Genomic DNA, 21,727 nt, shown 5'->3' on the forward strand with positions numbered 1-21,727 from the left:
TCAAAGACGGTCACATACTTGGACTAGAATTACTGGGTTGAAATTATTTATGAAAACTCAAATATAAATATACAATGACTTAAAACATATTAGGACACTTAAGTTTACATCTACACATGCTTGAATGTTGTTGTATTAGATATAAAATTCAATTGAATTTAAAGACTTATATTTCTGCACAAAAGGAAATTAGGAATATATAATAAAGGGAAACTTATTTTAAATAAAGACAAAAACATTTTGCAAGCACAAGAGGTTTTTTCACATAAAGAGGTTTGTTAGGTGTTTAAGATTCAAGATTGAAAAAACGTAATTGTCTATCATAGGGATTGAAATTTGTCCAGGGTTGCATACACATCAAAACATTTTATTAAAACGTTATTAAACCTACTTTTAAGAAATAAAAATGCAAAATGTATTTGAAAAAAGAACGACAGGGGTAATGTTCAAAATGAAGACAAAATATTTTATCAGAGAAGATGCTCATAGTTTGTGTGCTGAAATAATAAATCCACCAGAGATTGTAAAAAATGCCACAAACAAAGTGAAGTGACTTCCAAGAAAATCTCTAGCATGCATTTGATATATCTTTTTGTTATCTTTAATGCAATAACATTCAGATACATTAAATGTGTCTATTGTACATTAAAAACAGTGCCATGCATTTAACGTTACAAAATGTACAGTAAAAAGATTCTGTACTGTTATGGGTCACTAATCAAATGATACAATTTGTTTCTGTTCACACCTTTGTATAAAAGGTCAGATGTCATTAAATTGAAGAGCAACATGTTATTTCAATTTTTCATTCTTGAATCATGCTGGAAAATTGCTAGTTTTTTTTCTCAAGTTGGCATAGACTGTGATTTATCAAACCTCATGTGGCCAGAATGAGTCTGATAGCATCAAACGCTCTCAACATAAATACAGAGTTTATGGGGTTTGACAAGAGGAAATAAAATGGCCTCTTCCATGTCATCAGGACTGGTCAGAAAATTGCTCTTATTTATTAGTGAAACTCTGTTATTACTGGTAAAGCCATTTACACACTTCTAATGCCATTTAAAATCGAATTAATTTTTATACATACTCAAGAAAATGTTAACTGATGCTAACACCGCCTTGATGTCGGGATGCTGTGGGTCATACTGGCCAAAATTTGAACTTTAAGTTTCTATATTCTGGGCCCAAGAGATTGCTTTGGTCACACTTTATACATCTAAAGTACATACAGGCCTATGTATTTGCAACAATTTGTCAGAGACTAATAAATGAATTTGACAAGCAGGTCTGAGGCCAAAGTAACTCTCGCCTTATTTTCTTTACACCATTAAGCATATTGGTCACACTTCCGGCTGCCAATATTGCCAATGTGTCCCCTTTCCGAGTCTCTTAAAATAGAAGCCACAGGGGTCATCGGGATGATACAGTTGAGTAACGGCCGCAGGCATCGTGGGGAATAAATCTCAGCAGCCTCTTAAATAAATGAATTAAACGGGCAATTTGCCTGCCCCGACTCCATCCCGCGAGTGCTGCTTTCCCACCTGCGTTCGCTGGATTTATGAACTTGGCTGGATTACATTCTGGCCTGGTAAAAGACTGCGGCCCGTCACTGACGCACAAAGTCTGTGACTGTCTCTCACTTTTATTGATCCATTCATCCGTCCTCTCTGAATTTACAAGCACAGAATATGCACAAGTGCATCCGTGATGGAGATTGGGAGACGTAACGTGGAGGTGCTTTTGAGACGTATATAAGATGGGGTAGTAACAGGACGAGTGCGTTGAGACCAGACCTCCCGGCTGAAGTCACAAGCGAAAGACTTTGTGTGCATTTGTGTGTAGCCTACGTGTCATCATGATCTGTAAACTGCATCTGTGTGTTGCTGTACTTCTCACCGCCCTGGAGGTGATGCTCGGACATCCGGTGGTGCAGACCGGGGATATGACCTACGGCAGGCCAGGTGAGCTCTCTTCTGCTCGACACACACGTCCTAGAGGTAAAATAATCAGGATTTGGGTCAATTTGATGAGAAATGTTTGAGTTCATATTGAGATCTTCAATAACATTGACAAATCTAAGCTCAGTTTGTCATCGTTGAGATCACTTCTGAAACTCTAATGGAGACATTTGTGAGATTTCAGACTCTTTTTCTCAGGAGAAAACTCTGAGATGCGGATGAGACTTAAGCAAACGTTTCTATTTACTCTCCATTTAATCTCATTAATGAGAAATATTTGAGATCTCATCTGTGATTCTCTCTCTGGTAGTTCTTGTAGAAGACGATCAGGTGGTCAGTCCAGAAGATCTGAGTTACTCAGAGCAAGCGTTTTTGTCCCAGGGCTCTGCGGGATTCGGCTACCCGTCCATCATCACCGGAGACCTCGGCCGTGACGGTGAGATGCTGCTTTCTGTTCTGTAGCATTAACAAAACTTGTTAAATGGAAAAACCATTTTTTCACCCTCATGTCATTCAAAACCTTTATGTGACTCTTCTCTTTAGTGGAACACAGAAGACGATATTTTGAGAAATGTCTCTGTGGTTTTGGGTTCATACAATAGAAGTCAATGGGGGCCAATGTTGTTTGGTGATCAACATTCTTCAAAATAGCTTCTTTTGTGTTCTGCAGAAGAAAGAAAGTCAAACAGGTTTGGAATGACTAGAGGATGAGAAATTACTTTTGTTTGTGATATCAGAGATGAAATGTTGACAAAACGTAGTGAATTTCTCCAAGCTTCTCTGGTTGGTATAAGTGCACTCCCGTTAGTTATTTATGTGCACTTGCACCTAAATATTTTGCAAACCTTCATTCTATTTTTCTACAATTTTACGAGGTTTAATTTATCTGGTTCATCTGTGATGTCAGCCGGTTACTCACCCTGCCCTGGCATTAAAGGGACAGTTCACCCGAAAATAAAAATGATCATCATTTACTCACCTTTGAGTTCTTCTAAATCTGTATAAATTTCTTTGTTCTTATGAACACAGAGAAAGATATTTGGAAGAATGGTTGTAACCAAACACTTCTTGGACCCCATTGACTCCCATAGTAGGAAAAATGTCTTTATATATTTTTTGTTCTGATGAACATAAAGGAAGATATTTTGAAGAATGTAGGCAAGCAAACAGTTCTGGGACACTTTTGACTACCATTGTCATTTTTCCTACTATGGTAGTCAATGGGGTCCAAGAACTGTTTGGTTACAAGCATTTGTCCAAACATCCTTCTCTATGTTCAACCAAACAAAGAAATGTATGCAGGTTTGGAACAAGAAGAGAGTAAGTAATTCATGACAGAAATGTCATTTTTAAGTGAACTATCCCTTTAACATTCATCTTTTCTCTTACAGGTCTCAGAACAGCTGGATTTGTTCCCCGCCAAGCTGTGAAAGAAGTAAGTTAATAAAGAAAACAGATTTAACCAAACACACGATTACTCAGTTATGTGAATAGATGTTTTACGTCGAGTAATTCTGACTCTGTTTCGTTCAGGTTCTGCTGGAGAAGCAGCTGATGAATCCTCTCAGTCGTTTCCTGGGCGGCAGGAAGCAATATCACAAGAGAGGAAGCAATTCAGAGTGTTTCTGGAAATACTGCGTGTGAAAATATCAAGACGGACAAACACGCAAGCACTTACACAACACATACATGCACCTGCAGGTGTTCTCGCACGCTTCACATGTGTTTTCATGCAAACATGTTGTGGGCCTGATGCACTAAATTTAACAAAACCGTTTGGTGAAAATGTATCTGTAAATGACTGAGCTTCAGCTCAGATGTAAATAAAGTAAATATGCTTGAAAAAGCTTTTTTGGTCTGTGTTTGTATTGTTAGAACATCACTAATACAAACATGAATTCTATAAGAGTATTTTAGTCTGTTGAAGTGCATGTGGATTGACGTTTAACAATACAGTTCATGTCACTGTGGTCTTTTATTTATAATTATCATGTAGTGTCACAAAATATTTCCCTGAATTAGACACAAAATGGCTTTTTTTAGAACAGACACCTGTATTTTGCATTTTTTGTAAAACACATTGTACTGTTATTTACATGTTTTTTCCTATAAACTGTACAAAAACGTATCTTTGATCAAAAACTGTACATATCACACGTTTTAATGTTAGTTTTAATGTTAGTTAGTTCAGCCATCATCTACTTCAACATAATCTATAAAAACATAAGAGCAAATTCTAGTTGTGACAGGGGAACACCACATGACCAAGCTCACGTAACACACAAGACAGTATTTACAAGTTCAATAAATTAAAGTTTTGAGAGAGATTGAGGGTTTGGTGAGAGTTACGGTATAAACGAGAAAACATTATGAGTGAATCGTCACATTTCACCCCAATATCAACTATAAAACTTGAGTATTTTTGTCATTTGAATAATTTTCCAACACACAAATCATTTATATTAGACATTTGAATGCACAATATGTGCATTGCATTTGCATAATTTTTATGCAAAATTTTGTTTGACATTGTTCTCTTTTGATTTTTAAGGTGAAATGTGACCCAAGCAGAGTTTCGTAAGCTTCAAAGGAGAAGACATGAGAAAATGGTCCATATCCACCAGCATTATTTTGAGTTTTATACACCTTTCAGCAATACACCACATCAATACACCTTTCAGTCACATATAGAGTAGAAAAATATGTTTTGTAATGAAACAAAGAAAAACTAATACTGACATATTTAAAGTCCCAGTGAATTAAAAAATGACAACGCCTATTTTTTCATGAAATACTGCAGCGTTTATTGTAAATAGTTGATCAATGTGGGTCATTCTCTTTTTAAAATTTGTGTGCTGTAAATAAACTTCAGTTAAAATCTGAAAATGCACTTCTGTCCTATGACATATGTTAGACGGCATGGGTTGAGCATCCGTTAACTCCTCCCCTTCAACTGTCAGTCTGCTGCCAGATACATTTCAAAATGCATCGGCTGTTTTTATACATCCAATCAAACCGCAGAAAAAGTCGAAGGCCACGCACACCATTTTTCTCATTCGGACTTCCGTTTCACTCGGAAATACGGAAGTAAAAACGATCGCAACTTCCGGTTCACGGGGACTTCAAGGTCTCATTTAAACAATCAGTTGGGAGAAACATTTTCTCAAATGAAAGATTGTCATCAGTTTCGAGACAACTTTGCATGAACTTCTTTGCATAAAAAATACATTAAGATAAAGACAAACTAACATGACAGAAGACCAACACAGGACTGAGATGAAATGGCAAAATTAATTGCAGTAAATATCTTCACGCTGTAGAAAGTGGGTACAAAATAATTTTTTGAGGGCATCTGTAGATGATCTCAGATTTGGTGGCAAGTGTTTGCCCCGTGGGGCATTTTTGAACATACTGTACATCTGCACAAGAGTTCATCTCTTTTGGTGAGATTTAACAGGTCGTAATGAATGCAACCCGTGTCTAGAAACGCTGGCTGGAGTGGTAGCTTCCACTTTCATAATACACTTATGTGATTTCTTCTTCTAAAAAAAAAAGAAAAATGGGCTTTTCAAAAACACATGCCATCAGTGCCAAATCACAGTTGTTTGGGTCTACGATCGGCAAACGGACGACAGAAGAGACGGCGACTGCTAAAGTTCACATGGGGAGCCGGGCATCTCCTGTGATGGTACTGTGACGTCCACGTGAAGAGGACTCGCCCCGCTTGTGTCTTTGGGTAGAGTTATAACAGTGACACACGGATGTGGGCGACCGTTTGTCCTCCAGGGTCTGTCAGATCGGGAGATGCCGGTCTGCGTTTGCACCGAGCGTTCTCTATCAGGTGTCTGTGCTGGTGTCCCACGACTGTGGAGAGAGGCTGTCGGGCGTGGAAAGGTCCGGAGAGTCACTGTGAAGAGCAAGTTCCTCTCCCGGTTCCATTGGAGAATTGGTACAACTTACACATCCCTAAAAAAAGATGATTTAAATTCATGAAACCGGTTTTTCGCTATAAGCTATATCATTTTTGTCAGTACCAAACATTTTACGAAGTGTTTTAGACCTGTGTTTCTATCTCCTGCGGGACCGTGTGGTGTTGGATCCACGGATGAACCTCAACAAGCTCTTTTTTCTGTTCCTGCGTGAACCAGGGTTGCATGGGCTGCATCAGAAGGAGTTTCTCCCGGTCGTCCTGCAAAACCTGCGCCTGATCCCTGGAAGAACATCCGTGCACATAATAAAAAAACTCGGCCACTTCAAATGCCCAGTTTTGACATCGAAGCACTGTTTTACGAAACAAAATCTCCGCAGACTCGCCCTGACCTCCGTTCATAACCATGTGTGGTTTACTATCATCCGCTTAACACGGGTCTCATTGTGTACCGTCGCCTGAAATCACCTACCTCAGGGTAACAGGGTGGACAGTGCAATGAGACATTTAGCTTGATCGGAACTACCTCAGCGAGAGCCGGGCAGCACTCTTTCTCCTGTGGAAAGAGATGCTCAAATCGTCACGTTTCCCCTCGGGATTCGCAGTTGGAACCCCGGTTTTAGAGACAGACCTGCAAACTCGGAAGAGGTGAAAAAGGTGACAGCCATACGAGGGGGGGGTTGTCATTTTCTTCAGGCTTTTGGCCTGCACAAGTTTTTTAGCAGCAGCTAATCACATGACAATCATTTTGAGCTACAGGAAAAATATGGATGTTGGTCAAATTTGAGATTTTCATAAAAATAAATACATTGCCCTCGTCTCGCGATCCCAATGCTCCAAGCCGTAATTAAACATCTAAAATGATCTTCATTTGTCAACGTTTTCTGAGAGGTGTTGGTGCACCTTAATTCTTTCCAAATACAAACTGGATGCGTGTCCATCGGAAGCAAAGCGCTTGCTAGTGTTGTAGTACTCGAGACACGTCAGAGGAGACCTTGCCCTCCCGGCTTAGACTGGTTTCTCCCGAGATTTTTTTCTCCATTTATTTATCATGGGAGTTTGGGTTCTTCGCCACAGGGCCGTGTTGGCTTGCTCAACTGGAAACTGTATTTATTAGATATTATATATTATTTATTTATTACTAGAATGATCTTGCTTGTTCTATAAACACCATGCATTGTGCTGTTTTAAACTTTTCTGTGTTTTTCTGGTTTTCTCGTCTTAAGCTGCTTTGGAACAATTCGCATTGTGAAAAGCGCTATATAAATAAAATTGAATTGAAAACATTACAAACAAAAATACAAACTATCAAATTATTAATTCTGCGTATCAAGCAATGTAATGTCTGTAATGTGGATAATGTCCTTACAGTGATGGGATGAACTTCTGAAAGTGTCGTCTTCACTCCATCGCGCGGACAGAGACTGGCTGTGAGTGACACTGGGGAGCGAGCGGGAAAACATGGAGCTGATAAGCTGAATCAGAGGAGGTTTAGCGGAGTGTTAACAGACGTATTCTAGCGGGGATCTTGAATGGATAGCTGCCCGGAGGTGGAGGTGGGGTTGAGAGGGGCACCGGCTCTAGCCACCGGCCACCCCCCTGTGCACTGCCGTGTCTCATAACATAGCCGTTTCGATCACACGGGCGAACTGAATAATAAATATCAACGCCATTTTCTCTTTGGCAGACACTTTGCGTTCGTCCCTTCCAGCAATACTTCTCACGGGCGCAAACATGACGTTTAGAACGCGTGATTCTGGTTGGCCCAAGGACCAAAAAAAGACGACGCTGTTATCTTGATTCTGGTTGGACCAAAGACCAAAAAAGACGACGCTGTTGGCTGTTATCTTGATTCTGGTTGGCCAAACGAATCCAGGTGCTGGACCAAAGACATTTCAGACGCTCGAGAGAAGACGTCTTCGGATTTACACGATTCACATAAATGACCTATTTTTGATTCAAAACGGCTGATTTTGACGAAAAGTGACTTGTTTGAGAGGTATGTAGAGACGGAGAGAGAAGGGTTCTTCGGGTGTGGTTGAGGTCTGATACCTGGGGCTGATCTGATAGGTCATCATGACTGGTTCTGGGGTCTGTTTGATCATGCTCCACAGCGGACTGTCCTCTTGAAGGAGCGGGTGCTTCTTGAAGGCCGTACGTTCCCTCTCTTGGGCTTCCGCGGACTTGCGTGCCTTCCGTGACATGTCTGATGAATCGTTGCTGGCGAAGTACTTTCTGCTGCCTGTGAGCGGGAAAAACACAGATGGTCAGTGTGATGACATCACAAGGACTTTTTTTGATTTAAAGAGACAGTTTGTGGTTGTCTCTATTGTAAAAAGGAAGAGGTGAAATAACGTCTCTTTTTTCTTGAATTTTTTCAGCTATTACTATTATAATAGTTATAATATTTTTAATATAAAAAAAAAATATTTTTATAAATATACATATTTATAAATATTATAAATATTTTTACTTAATAGCTATTACAACTATAATGATCAATTGTATTATATACTGTATGTTATATTGTCATTTTATCCTTTATAGTTAAAAACAAGTTTGGAACAACATGACGAAGAGTAAATACTGTTTTTTTTAAACCATCTGCTAATAAAGAGCAATAACCAACCCAAAGCTTTATCCTACACACTGGTGAACATTTATAATTCAGTGATTTTGAACAGCACCGGTATGACTGGTGGACGTTCCGTTAGAACCGAGTCCAGACCCGGAACCCAGTGACCCTCCGGACTCTCCAGAGCCGCTGCCCGAAGCGTTGGAGCCGGTTCCCGAGCGAGCGTCCTCCTGGAGAAGCTGATCGAGCATTTCGCTGGAGCTGGAATGAGCGTCCTGGTTACCGTCCTGTGACCACAGAAAAAGACCTTCATACTAAAGGCAAAACCTTATTCATACCTATTTATGTCTAAAAATAATTGACTGCAAAATTGGAATGAATCCAATTTGATTTGATGTTATTTTTGTAGTACATTTATAAAATTCTACAATATGCAACAAAGGGGTAGCCATGACTTCGATTAACATTTTCTTTATTTTCTGTAGATTTATTCTTTCTATTGCCACCTCTGTTTATGGAATAATATTTTCGTTATACTTATGACACAAATCGTCATCGCTTCGTACTAATATTTCTTTAATGGCAATGGTAACCATGCAGCATTCCAGTCTCACCGCTTTGGCGTGATGCTCTTGCAGACTCCCTGGACCGGTGCTGTTCTGGGGTTCTGACGGTTTGGTCAGCTCTTCCTGAAGCAGGTTCAGCTGGATGGGCGAGCTGGAGCGTGAGATGGAGAACAGAGCAGTGGGCTGTGCCGCATCCAGGTCTTCTCCAAACCAAGGTGTAGGTATCGAGTCGGCCACGGGGGCGGCACCCTGAGGCGTCCCAACTCCTGTGGCGGAGGACCATGCGAAATTCCCTTGCATCGGAGACCCCTTTGGCATGTGAGCGCCGGGCGGGACGTACCCGCCCATATTGTAATGAGGCTGGGGAACCAACCCGGGTGGCGCCACAGGAATCGCCTGAGGGTACATGCCAAAGTTGGTAGGGTAGCCGGGGAGTAGGACGAACATAGCGGGGCTCATGGGCTGCATGGGTTGGAGGTTCTGGATGCCTTGGTCAGGTTGAACCATCGCGGGCTGCTGCTCCGGGCCAACGACGGTCACGTATGGGCCCGTCTGCACCGGCACAGCCATGGGCGGCACAAAGCCGATGTTGGATGGCAGAGGTTGAGATGATTCGGAGGAAGGCCACGAGGAATGCGGAGCTCCCGGGTGCCTGGGAAGTGACCAGTAGTTGCCCGGCTGTGAACCATAGCTGTCAGATGAGTCCTCTGGTTTCTGTCGTTTGTGTTTGTTAGGAGGTCGGACAACATCGCCTGAGCACAAAGAGGAAATGACTAGATTTATTAACTGTTAGTCCATTTTTAAGTCAATCTGGATGAGGAACACAATAAACAACACCTCTGTGATGGGAGTGGGCCATGCTGCTGTTGTCCTGTTGGAGGTACGAGCTGTAGGGACTCTGCAGGATACGATGATGGAAACGATTGACAAACTGCTGCTCCTCATTCTGAGTGTGGGCCGAGAGCACCTCTTTAGTGAGTCCCACCACCAACAACTCCTCATGAGAGGCTGAGGAGGTGCTGGGGGCGGGTTGTGCAGGGGTGGGGGCGGAGTCTGTTGGCTCACTCCCCATTGGAGCATCTTCTAAGGCAGTGACCTCTGGGAAAAGAAAGTATGAAATAATGCTCATTTCGCAGCGTGTTTGTGCTGTTTCCTTCAACTAAATGTAAGAAGTGCCATTGGTTAAACTGGTACCTGACTCGGGTTGTGGCACGTGCACTATGGTGCTGCTGTAACTGCATTGACTAGTGACGGACACGGCGCTCATGGCCTCCGTGGACAGCGTGATGTCAGTGAGCGAAACTCCAACCATCGCAGCCGCCATGGCCGAACGCACCAACACCTGACTGTCCAGCATACCGCCGCCCTCGAGCGCAGCTTCTGCAATGGTAAGAAATCGGTGGAAAATAGATTTGACATTTATCGGTTATTATTTGCGTGACCGATAATTTCATAATGCAGGCTGGAAAGGATAGGGAAGGTTCTTACCATCTGTGTTGGCAGCATCTCCGTGTGCGGTCGCCGGAGGTTTATCTTCCTCAGACATGGAGGAAGACTAAGAGGTAGCTATGGACCGAGATTCACTCTTCCGTTTGAGAGCAGATGTCGTACAGCTCTCCAGATATCTACAGAAAGACAGACGGAAATCAGCAATTTCCTTAAAATATATGTGAGAGCCATTCAAAGGTAAAAACGTCTAACATGTATAATATGTAAGGATGGTGGAGTCAACATTTTAAACTATTTTCAAAACTGAACATTTTGGGGGGATGAAAAACTGATCTGAAATTCACAAAAAAATGTTTTCTTACCATAATACACAATGGTAAGCTTATGATAATCATTTAGAAGTTGAGCTGTCGGGTACGATTTTGTGGTAAATGCCAGTTTGACATAAAGACTTCAACTCATGTAAAGTAACCTGCAACTTTGTTTCAAACAGAAATGACTAAACAGCGGCTACAGTTATGTATTGCAGTTTTAAGAATGTCTAGTTTTGTCATTGACGATATGAAGCAGGTGCGGTAGACATCACGCGGTGCTGCGCAGACCGATCAACGTATGACATTATAGCTTTCAAATCGCTCTCGCTGTACTTTGATGTCACGTGACGATCGACCTGCACTAGCGTCTCTCACCTGATGATACTGTCCACACAGTTGATCTGCTGGTACGAGGGAACGTGTGACTGTTTTCTGGCCTCCTGTAGAGACTCCTTCAGATGAGCTCTGATTCCCAAACCCTGAGCGCCCTCAGGCAGAACGCTGGCTCCCGACACTGCTGGAAACAAACACAGATCCTCTTTACAGACTTTTGCCAGTGTGGGTTTTGGCGACTTCGCAGGTTTATAATTTATGCTCTTAAATATGCTCAATTTGTATTTATTTATAACAAGACAGACAACTGAAATCTGACAGCCTGGATTTTTAGCTTTTATTCAAGTTGGTCGATTTTTGGAAGGCAGCGATTTGGAGAGATAGCATGTGGTTGGAGATATCTTAAAGGGGTCATATGGCGCGAACACGTGTTTTTCTGTGTCTTTGGTGTGTTATAAGTTGCCCATGCATGTATTAGACACGTAAAATTGCAAGTGTCAGAACAAAAGATGCATTCTATCTAAAAGCGAATGCTCATCCAGACCTGTCTGAAACGCCTCGTGTAACCACACCCCCACAAATCCACGTCAGTTCGTGCTATGATTTGACTAAGACCACCCAAATGTATACGCAAGTAAGGTGGGCGTACCTGTTAGTACAATTGAAGAGGAACCTGATGTTCCAAATATGGTAAGATGCGTTACATTTACATCACACGCTTGCAGTATTCGACCAATCACTACACACTGGTGAACTGGCCAATCATTGCACACCTCGCTTTTCAGAGCGACGAGCTTTGTAAAACATCTGTGCGTTTCAGAGAGGCGGGGCAAAGAGGATTGCATTACATCTAAAACAAACCATAATATTCGTTTTAGCCGTGTCAAATGACCCCTTTAAGTTTGGGCTATGTTGTGTTGGCTCTTTCATGCGTTTACATTTACCTGTAAATAATCAAAATAGAGTTTGTATTCATAAAGGTAGTGTACTGAAATCCGTGTCAGTACCTGCAGTGGCCGGTTGTTGTGGTGTGAGTTTTCTCCTGGAGTCGAGAAACGCTTGCTGATGACCCCAGTTCTTCACTTTATTGACGTCGGCACATATCTGCAGCAACGTCATCTGACAAAACGCACAAAAACCCTTAAAAAACCCCAACTACACACTTTTTATCACTTTGCCGGAGAAAAGTACAGGTCTGACAAACCGGTTCTCTGTGCGAATCCTCCCAGAGGTTGCCGTTACTGTCGCTGGATGACACCACGCTGATGTAGTGCTCATGAGAGCCATTACTACCCAGACTTCCATAACCACTGGAACCATTGTTATGAACGGGCTGAACATGAGACAGACACCGTCACGTGAGTTCAGAACGCATTTTACTTCATCATTCAGCCGTTCAGGGTTTGCGTGATCTCTCACCTGCAGGAAAAGTTTGTAGATCATAGCCTGAAGCTCTTTGACATCCTCACACATGACCGGATGCTCGGCTATTCTCCTCGCAGCGAAAACATCCTCGTTCAGAGGACCACTTCAATCCAAATTGCATAAAAAACAGGTTTAGATATTTGGACGAGTGCAAGCGTGAAGGTTTGAATAAACAGATGAACAAATACATCACGAACGGTCTTACACTTACGTGTGAACTTTGTGCCGGCCGATGATGAAGGCCACCTTACGGCTCCAGGGGTTGATGAAACTGGACCAGCTGGAGTCCAGAGTGACGTAGTCGCCGTTCTGACAGCGGAAGCGGATGGGCGAATGCTCAAACGGAGGCTGTCCCGCGTACTTCAGAACTGAGGAGATAAAACAGCATTATGATATAATAATATATCAAGATTCGGTTAGTGAGAAAATGATGATTTTTCATCAACTTATGCAAATCAGGCATCGTAAGTCGCCACCGGATTTCTGTGGTGCCAAGTGTTCATGACCTCAGTGTGTTTATAAACAAAATTATGACTTATAAATATGCAGAGCTACAACGAGTCTGCGGGTATTTTGTGACTAAGTGCATGCGGTCCATTTGCCTTTGATACCTGATTTTGGATTGTCATTATATACTGCTCTGGACAGATGCTCTCATCCAAGACTTTGAAAACAGAAGCAAACGGTATAGTGTACGTACTCTTGCGGTGCATGGCCAGCATGAGCAGACGATCGTCTGGATGCAAACAGGTCAGAATTGAGGTACCGATCAGATCTTGAGGGAGGTAACCGAGCAACGGCACCACACTGCGCACACATCACGAATATGATTATTTTGACAAAGTAACAAATATTGAAAGAGAAATCAAAGTTTTTATTATCTTGGCGATATTATCAATTTAGTTTTAAAACCGCTCACCGGTCATCCACTTCTAAAAACACACAGCCTGGAGAATGTGTTGTGCTAAATATGCGCTTGTCCATAGGAATGCGTGGGGCTGGGGACAAACAAAGAAAATAAACAAACAGAAATAAACAGGTGTCTTTCTTTTAATTGGGTAAAAAACTCATGTATTATGAATTACATGACAGCATACTCTTTTGTGCAGTATGTACACCACCGTTTAAAGGTGTATTCCTATTTTATAAACATTTCAGATTTTTTTTAACTTATCAAGACTATCGAATAACAACACACGTGACAAAAATATGTTATACAGCACACGCTACACACAGTTGCAGTATGGGGGGGGTCAGAGAGGCACTCACCCTCATATCCTGAGATGATGCGTTCGGCCAGGGCCAGACAGCACGGCTCTGGTTCTCCACTCGCCCCCTGAACCTTCAGCAGATACGGCGTGATGCGGAAGGGACTATAGCGCATCTCTCCATCTCTATCCTTCCCTCCTCTAAACACACACACACACATTTAATAAGACATTTCAGAATGAAGTATTAACGATATATAATCTCCAGAAAACCTCAGGAATGAGACACTGATTGCTATACAGTCATAAAGTGGAGATAAATGTCTGCAGCGTGTGCAGATGATATGAAGAAATGCACCGACCTGATTCGACAGAAGAAGGATTTGACCTGGGCGCATTCAAATAAAAGTGCCACTACAAAGAAAGACAGATGACAAACGTAAACACAAAGCTTTTATTTCTTGATAAGCTTTTATTGTGATCTGGAATGGCCAGTGACATTACAACCGTCGGTCGACTCACCGCTGTCCGTGCCCACGTTCCAGGGCGGCAGACACGGTTGCGCCGTGCGCGAATAAAACACATTGACGTCCTGATGGTACAGCAGCTCCACAAACTTTGCAGATTCCAGAAATTTGCGCTTGCAGTGGAGCACGCTGGACGCTTGTTCAGACGCGTAAACCACCCTCCCGGTGGCCAGAGAGAAAACCACCACAAACGTGTCCTAAAAAAGCAGAGAACTGCCAGTGAACTGCATGTGGCAGATGCTTTTTTTTTAAGTGACACACATTCAAGCTACACATTTTGTTGTACGAGTATGCGTTCTCTGGGCATCGAACCCATGACCTTGCTCATTTTCAGAGAACGAAAGGCAGCAGGAACGTACCGTGTTTTTCAGGGTGTGTTCTGACGTGATCCCCTCCAGCTCCTCGAGCGTGCACACGGTCGCATCTCGCCTCTCCTCCACACCTCTGCTCATCAGCAAGTTGTAGTACTCGCTGTTTGCTACAGGGGGCAGAAAAGAGAACAGAACCCGAGTGAGCATGTGACCGAATGCGTACAGTGAATCACTGTTGGAGCAAAAGACATTAAATCATAGACACACTACACATCTTCTTATGTCCAAAGTTAGACATTCTTAAACCCAAATATAAGGTTTGAAATTATTTACATTTTTCCTAAAGGCATTACAAACATGCATACAAAATAAATTAAACGGAATAAAACCAAAAAAATGTATGACATCACTGAACATTGTGCCACAACCGTCAAACACAAAAACAAATATTTACATGTGAAAATCTGAGTTATTTCAGCTTTTATGGTTATAATTTGAGTTTTCATGTTATTTTTGTTTCATTTTCAGCAATTTTGTTATGTGCTTTTGTCATTTTGTTGTTCATGTTTAATATTGCTAAATAGATTTAATTCACTGTTGTGGCTTTAGTTCAGTTTTAGCCGAATTTTTCATTGTTACTCATTTTAGTGCCTCAACTTGAACTTATTCCATTTATTGCCAAGTTTATTGCCAAATGTTCTCATTTTCGTCAGGTTTAAGTTTTTGATTTCAATTAACATAAATATTTGAATAGTGTTAGTTAACTGTAATATGAATACCCCGTCGAATCTTAGACAGAAATGTGTGAGCTGGATACATATTGGCTTCGTTCCGTCTGATACATCTAACGCACATGATGAGATCGTACAGAAAACATTAGCACATATCACCTTACTACAAACTTCTCATTATAAAACACCTTTAATACAGTACACACTAAACAAGGGTGACATACATGTACAGATGTGTATCACAGCAGATAAATGAACATAGTGAACAGATTCAGCACCCACCCTTCCTGCAGACAGAGCCAACTGACTCTTACTGTATATCTCAGTCTGGCGTACTGCCTCCAGGCCATTTTTAGTTCAGGGACGCGCTAAAATATCTTTATAAATTAGCTGTTGAAAGTAGATAAATACTTTGAATACTAAATGACTAGGTTTCTCTTTACTGTGTGAGTGTTTACCTTGGACTTGTTTGACACAGTTTAATGCATAGTTCAGAGCTTCTACAGTACTGGCTTTACTGCGCATCCTCTTCTCAGACGGCAGACGCTTCTTCATCTCATGGACCGTCTGCGTCATCTCTCTGTGCGTCTGCTTACGGCCGTGCTCCGTCTGCTCACTTCACACACACACACATGTCTGACCTTATATCTTCTTTGCATTAACATTCATAAGACTAGAACTGTCAAAATATAATGACACGATAACCGTGCCTTCAAGAATTCCTGATAACATTATTATCGCAATAAAACGTAAAAGTGTCAACCAAATACTGCCACTGGATTTTTAAGAATATTATCATGCATGTAATTTTAACACAATATTAATAATCAGTTATTAGGTGTGTCAGGGTGTTTGTTTGTTTTTTCCGCTGCAAATTATCTAGAAAAGTGGGAGTTTCTGCTCAAACTGTCCAGATGACATCATCAGAGAAGGATCGACACTTCAGAGCGACTTTAAGAGAATGAGGAAATAAAAAATTGCAATGATTTTGGATCGGTGTTAGTTTACCTGCACTGTGTATGACGAGCGCTATGATAACTGGAGGACGAGGAACCAGCGGCGGATTTTGAGCTGAAGATAAAAAAAGAAAAGAAGTTCACTCAACCAGGAGTCGAATGTTATCACACAAAACTGTGCTATTCTGCTGTTAGATAGTTTAGTCCCTAGTCTTCTTTAAAAATATGTTTTCGTTGAGATTCTTTTTTCATTGTACCTCTTTGTGCTTCCTGATCCCGTGGTGCTTCCCGGGCCACAATTTGCAGAGGACGAGCGATGATGGTGTGACCCGCCGACGCTGTCATTACAACTGCTGGAGTCGTGGCTGCTGTTCATATCCACATCATCCCGTGCCTGCTCTCCTCCGGAGCGCTCCCCTCCGCTCTCCTCGCACCCCGCTGAGCTCGCACCTCCTCGCCGCTCCTCGGTTCCGCTGGTGCTTGGGTCCTGTCTGCCATTCGTTTGCTCCGCTTGCCCTGCCCGCTTGCTGGAGCCTTCTCCCGATGGAGAAGAGTTCTCCTCTTCTCCATCGGGAAAGCCATCTCCTCCTGGCATTCCCTTATGAAAGTCCTCCACCGACCCCTGGCCTCCTCTATTGACCCTGCGCTCCTGAATCTAGCTGCTTCTCTGCTTTGGTCCACATTAACAATGTTCATCTGAAGTATAATCCACATGTATCATGACTGTTTTACTAGGGTGAATGTAATTGGTGCTTTGCACAGCCTTGCATGGTGATGGAGTTTGCAGAGAACTGCGAGAGAAACAGAAAAAAATAAATAAACCTTTACAAATGTCAAAACATTCAATGTTTGCATATCATGGCAAAGAAACTTTTTCAACAAAGCAACATACACATAACTTATCGCTGTTTTTCAATTTAGAACACACAAAAAAAACATGTCTGATATCATTTAATTACAAAAAATACATTTTGGCACTCATTCAGTATAACATGGCCGAGTGTGAACATCATCATATCACGTATTACATAACAGTCTGACTTTATTCAGGGAGCTGAACGTATACGAGACTTCTTCCTGAACATCTTACATAATCAGTTCAATCAGTTCACAATAAGTCCCAACAGTTTCACAAGTCAAAAATACATTTTCTACATCTAAATGTGCGGCCACAATTTTGCGGTGATCTGGGGTACCCTTTATGAAAATTTACTATAGTTTTATCATAAATAAAACCAAACATGGTTTTAAATCATGTTGGATATAAATCTATAGTTACTAGTACTACACTTTTCCTATATTAAAACCGGGGTTGATTTTCATAAGGAACTACTAGTAAGAGTAAATTAAATACATGTTTAAATACAAATTTACTACTAGTAAATTTAATACATGTTTATGGTTACGTGGCCGCTCTATGTGAATGTGGTTGCTAAGGAGTTCTGGGTGATTACTAGAGTGTTATGAGTGTTATAGATGGTTACTAGAGCATTGCTGATTGGTTGCTAGGGTGTTCATCTGTATCTATATGGGTTTTTTTGTCGGCCCATGTAAAAAAAAATCCCACCCCTAAATCACTATACACTCTTAAAAATAAATATGTTACAAAAGGTTCTTCACAGTGATGCCATATAAGAACCCACTTTGGATCCCCCCCAAAAACGCCTCGCGTTTTTGGCGGAGGGATCGGCGCGCCTTAAGTTGAAAAAAACCTCAATTCTGAGCAGAAAAGCGCTTGATGTCATGCGCCTTTTTCCCTATTGTCCAATCGAATGAAAGGAGAGGCGGACCTTTACAGTTGCTTGAAACGTCTTGAGACTGCAATGATGAAGGAGAAACTTGTGTTGGTTGACGCGGATTAACCGAGCAAGGTCAGAGCAAGCGCCCTCTGCTTGTACCTTTATAACGTTTCTGATAATATGACAGTTAACAGCAACTAAAGCGCTGGCGCTATAATCCTTGACTGACAGGACAGCTGTTTCGGTGGTTACCTAGCAACATTAAAAAAACGCTGCACATTTTCGAACATGAAAAGCGTGTTCTATGTGATCGCCCCCTAAAAGCGCCTCAGTGGATCTGGAGCCTTAAAGCTTCATTATGAAAAATGGTTTTTATATGACATAGTGTAGCACTTTTATTTTTTTAAATTGGGGCAAAAAGTATGATTTTTTAGAAATATTTTCACATCAAGATAATTAAGCAATAGTTAAAGTGATGCTTGACTTAGAAAACCCCTTTAACTTCCTGGCCAGGTGATTTAAATCCAGTTATAAAATGGTCAGTTCTGGTCCTTGATTCTGATTGGTTGAGCCGAGTTCTAAGCCGTTATAAAATACCCCCATTTATAACTGCTGACTGCATTACATGGCCTAAATATCACTTTATTTACTTTATTTTATGAAACCTTGCATTGCAAATGGAATGACCGGAAAGCAATAAGCCCCGCGAAGCAGTGGGTTACAAGTGTATTTTATAACAGCTAAGGGGGTTTTTACGCCCTTAGCTGTTATAAAATGCACTGTAACCCACTGCTTCGCAGGGCTTATTGCTTTATTCTGCTCTCTGTGCCTATTTATTACACCAGATCTGTTCATTCTGGGGTCGTGACCCGTCTGCTGCAGTCGTTTTTAAAGTTACTTTAGAACACCACGAGAGCCTCCACTGCTATACAAGTTAGTGAACTACTGGGACTAAACATGTAAACTGTGTATAAATGTGTGGTAAAAACATTTTAATAGATTAAAACATAAAACTACACCATGCGCAGATATGTGGAATCATATACTGCAGAGTACTATGAACCATAAAGTCGCAGACATTTCAAGGGTTCAATGCATTTTCTCTCAGGTAAATGCAAAGATAAAGCAACACGTGTCTCCTGGTAACAAAGAACAGACAAAGTGAAACTAATGAATGATACAATCTAAACTAAGATCCTCCTACATCTACCATAATAGTTCTGAATAAAGAGTCAACTGTGTCATCTCATGTTGGAACATTCATGAACTGTATGTTTAGTTCTTAAATCAAACACTGTGTCTAAAACACACAACTATGTGCTACTTCGGCCATCTTTGGACAGCACACTCGAGTGTAGTATAATGGTGTGGTATAAAAATCCATACTGGAAAAACACTCATTTTCTGTTTATCCATGACCACGTGAAACCTGCACGATTCCTTAATTTGTTTTATCATAGAAAAAGTTTAGAGACTATTTATTTGGCATATTGATTAACATTTGTTTAAGCACAGTTTTACAGCACATTTGGTTTAATTGTGGAACTTACTGCAGCAAAACCATGGTTTATCATTGTTACCACTGTTTAACATTGATTTAACCATGGTTTGTGTGTGTGTGTGTGCGTGTGTTTTATTTGAAAATCTTATCACAAACCTAATACTGCATTTAAAAATAATAACAGAAATGACATACTGCAATAGTTGCAGAGCAAATATACAGGTGGTTATTTAAAAACAAGTAGACCATAAACATCCACATACTGCTGACAAAACTTCAAAGCTCTTCGTTCGAAAAAGCAACGCAAGTTAATGACACAAAATTGATCCATAAGAATATATTTTGCAACAAATACGGAAGTATAAAACAACCAGTTGTCAAAAATCACTCATGACCTACATTATCTCCGCAACAGGATTCATAACTCGTGTAATAACACACATGAGCAAATGTTACAGTGTGTCACTAATGCGCATGCACATGCACGGACACGAGTCTGCGGAAACAAAGATGTGTCCTGACATCAACCCAACGACCCCATGTATTTTACATACAGCCTCCAACATCGCGCATTATACTGATTTAATTCTGTAAAAAAAAACAATAATACAGAAACGTATAACGTCAACGTATAAAACAAACACTCGTAAGTAGAGCAGCACGCACGCGCAAAAAACACCATAAGACAACGCGATGTGTAAAACACAGACAAACCATTCCATATTTACTAAACGAGAAGTGAATATGATACAGAATATTAATGATGTAATACAAATAAATGTTATATACCTTAAATCACAAGAGTGAGTAAGATTTAGAAGTTCATAAACTCTTCGTGCGTTCTCAAACTTCTTCCTGCGCTTCTTGCTTTTTTTAATACTCCATTTAGGATCAAATCCATATTGAATCCATAATTCCAGTCTTAAAATCCATTAAAGATGTTTTATGAAATAATGTTTATTTCTGTTCGCCATCACTTGCTCTAGTTTCTCGCGCGTCCCTCCATTTCTCCAGCGGAGCGCAACGCATCAATCCAACGTGAGCTCGGTCAGGCGGCGCCACGCCCACTCAACATCCATTGGTGGGTTTGACACCAAGGGCGAGTTATGATTGGTCGATACGTGGCCAATGTGCTGGTCTCGCCGAGGCTGCTTCTGGACTCACGTGTATCCCCATCTTATACAACCGACGAAAACAAGGACGTAGCGGTGGAGGCTGCGGGATTTAAGGTCCCAGTGAAATTAAAAATGACAATTCTTATTTTTTCATGAAATATTGCAGCGTTTATAGTAAATAGCTTATCAACGCCGGTCATTTTCTTTTTTAAATTCACGTACCCTCATAATCTTCAGTTAAAATCTGAAAATATACTTCCGCCCTGAAATGACTATCCATCTGAAATGACGTAAAGTAGATGGCTTGGCCGGAGCATCCGTTAACTCCTCCCCTTCAACTGTCAGTCTGCTGCGAGTTTAATTTCAACGCAACAGCTGTTTTACACATCCAATCAATTCGCACTGAAAAACGCAACTTCCGGTTCTCGGGGACTTTGGGTGCTTCTCAATGGCCCCGTCCCAAATGGCACATGTGGACCTCCTCCAAGTCCACACTTGGTGACGTCAGGAAGTACAGACCTATAGGGCACTAGGCACGAGTCCACAACGGTACATGGGAGTGCATTTTGGGACAGACTTGAGGTCGTCACGCCGTAAAGAGCAAGCAGTGCTTTCTAATCATCACTCTCGCGGTACTTTGTTGTCATACGCTGATCAGTCTGCGCAGCACCGCGTGAAGTCGACCACACTGTTGTCCCATTGTTGTTATTTGGGACAGGAGCTGCCGGTTTTTATAGTTCTGTATTTCATATGTTGATGCCACCCGAGCATTATGCAATAGATACTTATGTTTGTAATGCAACTGCTTATGTATATTTATTTATTTGTATGCACAATACTTAATAAGCATATAATGTGTTCTCAATATGCATATATGTTGTTATTTAATATTTCTCTATAATACAGAAGCTGTGTTGTTCAACTTTACAGAGCCCAGAGACAACTATGAATCTACAACAAAACATCAGAGGCTTATTACCTTAAGTAAGAAAATGCACTGCATTAAAAGTTTTTATTCTCGAATAGCTGGCATTATAGAAAACAAATAAGCAATAATGTGAATAAGAAACTAATTAATTAATTATTTT

General features: G+C 41.1%; 2 protein-coding genes across 2 annotated transcripts; one reads left to right on the forward strand and one right to left on the reverse strand.

The window, feature by feature from the left end:
- Positions 1-236: 236 nt before the first annotated feature.
- Positions 237-4,004, forward strand: uts2b (urotensin 2, beta). Its single transcript, XM_057361636.1, has 4 exons — positions 237-1,964; positions 2,272-2,397; positions 3,353-3,396; positions 3,495-4,004. Exons 1-4 carry the CDS (start codon positions 1,859-1,861, stop codon positions 3,603-3,605), a joined length of 387 nt encoding a protein of 128 aa, XP_057217619.1. The 5' UTR covers positions 237-1,858; the 3' UTR covers positions 3,606-4,004.
- A 111-nt stretch (positions 4,005-4,115) lies between these two features.
- per3 (period circadian clock 3) lies at positions 4,116-20,558 on the reverse strand. Its single transcript, XM_057361635.1, is given in 23 exon segments — positions 4,116-5,927; positions 6,022-6,172; positions 7,942-8,131; positions 8,577-8,751; positions 9,079-9,782; positions 9,868-10,128; positions 10,225-10,410; positions 10,519-10,655; positions 11,169-11,310; positions 12,134-12,245; positions 12,331-12,459; positions 12,546-12,654; positions 12,763-12,919; positions 13,252-13,358; positions 13,471-13,549; positions 13,821-13,960; positions 14,122-14,173; positions 14,282-14,483; positions 14,646-14,764; positions 15,787-15,944; positions 16,337-16,399; positions 16,542-17,075; positions 20,314-20,558. Coding segments are annotated over 22 exon segments (3,840 nt in total). The 5' UTR covers positions 16,880-17,075; positions 20,314-20,558; the 3' UTR covers positions 4,116-5,798.
- Positions 20,559-21,727: the final 1,169 nt, after the last annotated feature.

Source organism: Triplophysa rosa, linkage group LG20 (assembly GCF_024868665.1).
Source record: "Triplophysa rosa linkage group LG20, Trosa_1v2, whole genome shotgun sequence".
NCBI lineage: Eukaryota > Metazoa > Chordata > Actinopteri > Cypriniformes > Nemacheilidae > Triplophysa > Triplophysa rosa.

Excerpts from the sequence above, each read along its gene's own strand:
- uts2b (XM_057361636.1), top strand. The coding sequence starts at position 1,859 with ATGATCTGTAAACTGCATCTGTGTGTTGCTGTACTTCTCACCGCCCTG. Across the intron at positions 1,965-2,271 it reads TATGACCTACGGCAGGCCAG|TTCTTGTAGAAGACGATCAG; the intron begins GTGAGCTCTCTT and ends TCTCTCTGGTAG. Across the intron at positions 2,398-3,352 it reads CGGAGACCTCGGCCGTGACG|GTCTCAGAACAGCTGGATTT; the intron begins GTGAGATGCTGC and ends TTTCTCTTACAG.